The sequence below is a fragment of the Sinocyclocheilus rhinocerous genome, unplaced genomic scaffold (genome assembly GCF_001515625.1).
Source record: "Sinocyclocheilus rhinocerous isolate Xijiao unplaced genomic scaffold, SAMN03320098_v1.1 scaffold3307, whole genome shotgun sequence".
Lineage (NCBI taxonomy): Eukaryota > Metazoa > Chordata > Actinopteri > Cypriniformes > Cyprinidae > Sinocyclocheilus > Sinocyclocheilus rhinocerous.
This window is the reverse complement of record NW_015642050.1, coordinates 451,614-457,486: the sequence shown is the minus strand read 5'-3', so window position 1 is coordinate 457,486 and position 5,873 is coordinate 451,614. Positions and strand designations below refer to the sequence as shown.

The 5,873-nt window shown below is 35.2% G+C and overlaps 1 protein-coding gene and 1 long non-coding RNA gene across 5 annotated transcripts in view; both read right to left on the bottom strand.

Moving 5' to 3' along the window:
• The window catches only part of LOC107755389 (uncharacterized), a 20,421-nt gene extending 17,939 nt beyond the window's left edge, over positions 1–2,482 (bottom strand). The window contains exons 1-2 of the long non-coding RNA XR_001641690.1: positions 2,174–2,482; positions 441–445 (exon numbers count right to left, since the gene is read on the bottom strand). This is a non-coding gene — a long non-coding RNA (uncharacterized LOC107755389). The remainder of the gene's footprint in view (positions 1–440; positions 446–2,173) is intronic.
• A 1,291-nt stretch (positions 2,483–3,773) lies between these two features.
• LOC107755388 (amyloid-like protein 1) overlaps positions 3,774–5,873 on the bottom strand; it is a 53,632-nt gene continuing 51,532 nt past the window's right edge. For 2 of the 4 annotated variants that reach the window (XM_016572166.1, XM_016572168.1), the window contains exon 17: positions 3,774–4,075. In XM_016572166.1, coding sequence (XP_016427652.1) covers positions 3,974–4,075 — 102 coding nt within the window. In that variant the 3' untranslated portion in view covers positions 3,774–3,973. The remainder of the gene's footprint in view (positions 4,076–5,873) is intronic. The other 2 variants (XM_016572167.1, XM_016572169.1) reach the window with 1 other exon arrangement.

Sequence of the window (5,873 nt, the reverse complement as noted above, 5' to 3'; positions counted from 1 at the left end):
TATATATATATATATATATATATATATATATATAAAATATTACATAGAAAAACAGAACACTAACAAATGACTAGTGCAACCTGAAAATAAGTACCAGTCAAGGTACAGAAACCCGTTGCGGTTGGTTGTCTATCTACCACAGTCTGCAAAGATCTAATGCTTTTATAAGCTTGTTTTTGTCAGTTACAAAAACAGGTTGGACAAAAAGTAGTAAAATGATCTCAGATCAGTAATGATGGAAACAATCTTTTTTTTGTTATCACCCAAATCATACTACTTTATTGATATGAAGTGACACACATATAGACCAAATATAGTTAACGTCTTGGTTTTTCTATGTAAGTGAAGTGAAAAGGGGTATGCGGTTATTCTAACCTGTTTAACTTTGAAATACTTCCTGTTAATCACCAGTCCACCAACTCACCCACTTACACACATACTTTACCTTTGATTAAGCTCTAGTAAAGTGTTCTTCAATGTGAAAACAATATTTTTTTTTTCAGAAAAGAAAAAAACAGTAGCTATTAGAGTATTTTACCTCCAGTATAGAGGTACTCTAGAAGACTGATCTTTTTATCAGAAGTAAAAGTAAGCAACTGCTGCATCTGAAGGACAGAAAATGTGTTGACAGGCTGATGCTTTTTTCATGTTCCATTCACAACAACTTCCACTATTACACACTGCAGACTGTAGATTATTGGTGAGATCATATAAATTGCCATAGGCATTTATTTAAAAAGTTAAAAACCACAGTCAAACTGTGTGGGTCATTTATAATTTTATTGTCATTTTAATGCAAGTACAACAAGCCAGATCAGTTCACAGGTTGCTTGCTCTTATAATACATGTCAATTAAAAACACACCGCATTATTTGGCCTTCCAATCATATCCAGAACACGTCTTTGGTGAAATTCAGAATGATTCGAGATCAGCTTATTTCACTGCATTTGTTTCAGTAGCTTAATGACAAGTTCCTTAAAGCACCAGTTCACCAAATTACATCTTTACTTTTAAAGTAACCAATTATTTTACATTATCAAGCTGTATCTTCAATACATGCTAGTAATTTGAAAGATAAAATTGGGGTGTATAGGATGTTCAACACATTAGACGTAGGCTCTTAACCTTCACTTTACTGATTCTTCAGCAAGACGAGAAAAGATTTTGAAGTACTAATGAATGGACACAAATGAGTCAATCTGTATACAGTTGTGCTCTCAGTTAATTAGTTTAGTTTTCAAGCATGAGACCCGTTCAGTGTTTACAGTCCAAATGACCCAAACTCCAATTAATATTGACTTAAATAAAAAATACATATAATTACATCCAAAACACAGCATTGAAAAAGGCAATAATGCAGCAGTTAAAACATCCGTAACTTTGTTTACATTTCTATTGGTTCAGGATAAAAGAGGGAAGGGTCATCTCAACCAAGAGAAGACACGTATAAACTTAAATTCAATCCCTATTGAATACACCATCCTAAATCTGCCTGATGCTGGTACGAAATCTATATAAGAGTCCTAAATTAGGGCATCAAACCACAATTTTAACTCATCACAATTCATAAATACACCTCAGCACGATCAAATCAACAGCAGGCCGTCCATGATCCGTTTTAAGTGCCATGAGCATCTGGTGCCAGTTGATGAATTAGACCAGTCTAAGTCTAATGAATCTAATGATGCCTTAAAATTATTAGAATGCATCGAGAAGCTTCTGTCCAATCAAATATTCCAGTAATGTGCAGTTAAGCAAGCTGCTTCTGTTGTTTGGTTTCAGTTCAGATATGTCGCAGAACAAACAAAGGAAGACAAAAAAGGCAATGCAATCAGACACAAACGAAAAGTTTGTTGCGTGTTGACTCAGAATAAATCTGTATATTTATTTTTTGAAATCAATATGAGCTAAGATTTCATGGGACGGAGTTTGGTTTGGTTTAAAAGTGTAGTTTTGGACTGAAGTAACGGCAAACATAAACGTACTGGGCCCACATTTTGGTTTCACTTCTGCTGATATGTCACGTAATATATAAGCACATGATGATTTTCTGTTTTCTTCTCAAAAACCTGTTCGGTCTACTAATAAAAAGATTTAGAGCAAGACATGTCCTTTCTACGACAGGCTAACAGTAATTGTTGGGTTTACGTTATTTGTGTCACAGCGACAGACACCCAAAAATTTGATCTAAAATTTCTATTATGTACTAAAACAGAAACGCATTAGACTGACAACTCTATAACCCTCTAATATTAAAAAACAAACTTGATTTGCAAGACTTAGTGACATGTGTACAGAAACCTAAACCAGTTTTGGAATCACATCTCCTCAGTTGTTTTCAACCTTTCAGAGGTGACGCTAGTTTCGGTTACGCAACACAAACCCTCGACAGTTAAATCAACTACTGTATGAAAACGGAACGATTAGCTAAGCTAACTAAGGCCATGTCCACACGTACATGGGTATTTTTAAAAACGGAGTTTTTCCTTCTTCCATTTAAAAAAAATATCCGTCCACATGAAAACGCAAACGCATGCCATGAAGCACTGTCAAGAGCATGCCAAACCAACAGGTGGCGATATAATCTCAACCGTAAAGCCATGTTGGCCAATCAGAAGCCTGAAAAAGTCTCCTGTAGGCGGAGATAACAGCGCAGGCGCCGACGTCACAAGCCAAAAACTCCGGTTTCGCCGTCTACACGATAACACTGCAACCGGAGTCTTTGAAAGTCTTCACCCTGGCAGGCGTTTTCAAAAATGTTCGGTTTCAGTGAACTGGTGCTGCATTTGCGTGTGGACGAACGGCCTAACCGCGTAGAAAAAGCTGCGGTTTTAAAAATAACCGCGTTCGTGTGGACAGGGCCTAACCTGCGCTCTAACCGCCGCGGTGTGTGAGGAGGGACGTGAATGGAGCCGATGTCTACCGAAGATACATTCAGTCAGGAGTTACTGTGTCATTTTCTTGTGCTGGTTTATACAACAGTCTGTTTTCATTCAGCCATGTTAGGAAATGTTTCGTTCTCTGTGTGAGCAGCACAAGGTCATCTTTACGTCCACACGTTGCGTCGATACAAATTAATGATAGAAACGTCTATTCGATTTACGTCTTTAGTTATGTACACGTCATTGTTGCAGTGTGATATTTTCATTTTTATCAAAAAGCAAGAAACAGGACCAACACAAGTACGTTATAGCATCATACACCAAATTTCGCATGCTTTTCTTTACGCGTATGGACTTCAGATTACTTAGAATTGACTTTTAAAGAAGCAATACCAGAAAAATATTCGAAGCGTTCGGGTAGTATTGTTCGATGAACGTTCGTGGTACGTTTAAAACACTGATTCAGTTTCTTACGGTGTGGTTTGAGACTAACGATCTACCAGAATGTCGGATGGTTGAGTTATACGTGAATACAAACCTCGTTCGTTTTATGTCTGAAGTCAAACAGAAAGAGACTAGCAGTTTATTCTAAAATGACTTTTAGAACTAAGTTGTCTTAGAGGGTCAAAACATCTTCCGGTGAACTCAAAAATATATTATTTCATTCATATCACAGTTTCGCCATGAAATAAACTGCTTTGAAAATAGAAACGACAAAACAAAGCACTCAGGTCATGTTTAGCTTCTTTGAAATTCATTCTGAAAGAAAGTGTGACACTATTCCAAGATTTTAAAACGGCCGACCATGCTCGGCGCGGCCACACCCTCATGAATGAAAGGAAAAACCGGGGGATAAAGGAGCTTTCGGTGCTCTGCGGATTCTCTTATTAGTGTCTCTCCCTGATGAGAGAGTAGTATGCAAACTTTTTACTACAAACTCCCTATTTACGTGCCAGGTTTGTTGTACATTTTGAACATCGGTCATATAGTCATACATACAGTACGAGGGAGAGGGGGTTGCAGTGGAAACCCCAATCGAAAAACAGGAGGCGAGAGAGGAGGGCATGGCCTTGAGACTGCAGAGCCCTCCTCAGTTCATTTGCTCGAAGAATTTGTAAGTGGGGTTTTCATAGCCGTGATTCTGCATCTTATTCAGCTGTCTCTCCTCGGGGGTCAGCATGGGGTCGACCTGCTGGGAGAGAGACGGGGAGATGGGGAAAGAATCGCTTAGAATGGAGCATAAGTGATATTAAATGGGAAAAATTAATGAGCGGAAACGTTTTAATAAGTTGAGTAAATCTGAAATCATTAAGGCAGGCACATTTGAGCGAGCTTCCCGTATGGAAAAAACGATTTAACATTTAACAAGATTAGTGCCTTGTGTTAGCATATGTGTGGCCAACCAGTATACAACTGCAGGAAATGTAGAAAAAAATCTAAAAATACTGTAAATAAGAAGTTTGTAAGAATGTTATCAAATAAAAATCTTAGTTTTCTTTTTTTCAGAAAAAACTGACAGGATCCTCAATTACCTTGTCTAATCAATGTAATATTTCAATACTGGTAAATGTTTAATAAATCTATTAATATTCCTCTTTTTTTTTTTTGTAATAGAAAGCAGCTTGCAACCCAATGGTTTTTGACTGTCTTTCCATGTAGAACACATAAGAATGTTAAATTTTAGAAGTAAAATATTGTAATAGTAAGAATAAATATGTCAAAGGTCAAAGTGTGAGGCCATCCTAACTTCAAGAGGCTATTTAAGATGATTTTTAAAAACTTTTTTTGGTCGTTTTTTAAGTCGTTTCTGTTTTATGAAAATCAAAAGAACGTCTTGAGAATGTTTTGTAAATCTAGGCCCTGTATATGTATTCAAAATACAGATAGCATAATTTTCCATTGCATACATGCTTGATTCTGTCAAATATTCATAATGATGATCTACCATAATTATAACATCATATAACATAAATTAATATAATGATTTACCATTTGTGACCCTGGACCGCAAAACCAGTCTTAAGCCGCTGGGGTATATTTGTAGCAATAGCCAAAAATACATTGTATGGGTCAAAATTATTGATCTTTCTTTAATGCAAAAAAATCATTAGGATATTAAGTAAAGATCATGTTCCATGAAGATATTTTGTAAATTTCCTACTGTAAATATATTAAAACTTAATTTTTGATTAGTAATATGCATTGCTAAGATCTTCATTTGGACAACTTTAAAGGCGATTTTCTCAATATGTAGATTTTTTTGCACCCTCAGATTCCAGATATTCAAATAGGTATTTTTTTTTTTTGTGAAAAATTTACCCTTATGACTGGTTTTGTGGTCCAAGGTCACATTTATGTATAATGACCTACCATCTAAACTGATACTTGATTGCTGACAGATTAAAAAAAATTAACTAACTAACTAACTAACTAACAAACCTATCTCTTTATATCTACTGATTTTGACTTTATATCTTGAAATTACAACTTAATATCTCACAACTATTTCTCAAAACTGCTGTTTTATATCTTATAATTGCAGCTATAGATTACACAAATGCGATATATGCAATATGCAATAAGCTTATTTTAAACTTTATTTCACAATTATTTACTTTTTTATTTGTTGCTTTAAAGCAGAAACGGTCCACTGTCTCTACAAAATAATTTCAACTCAAATCTTTATTTCATGTCCACTTAATTATTTATTGGGTAAATAGTCATGGAGATATTGAAAAAGAAACCCCAAAGAGAACGTTATATATGATTCATAAAGGCCTGTGTTTATCTTTTACAAGTTTTACATATGGAAAGGAACCCGTTTTGTGAAACTTTTAACAATAAACTTTTAAACATTAATTATGAAATACTTGCCAGAATACTGTATGTATGTACAGTGGGGAAAATAATTATTTGATCCCCTGCTGATTTTGTAAGTTTGACCACTTACAAAAAAATTAAGGGTCCATAATTTTTATGCCAGGTTTATT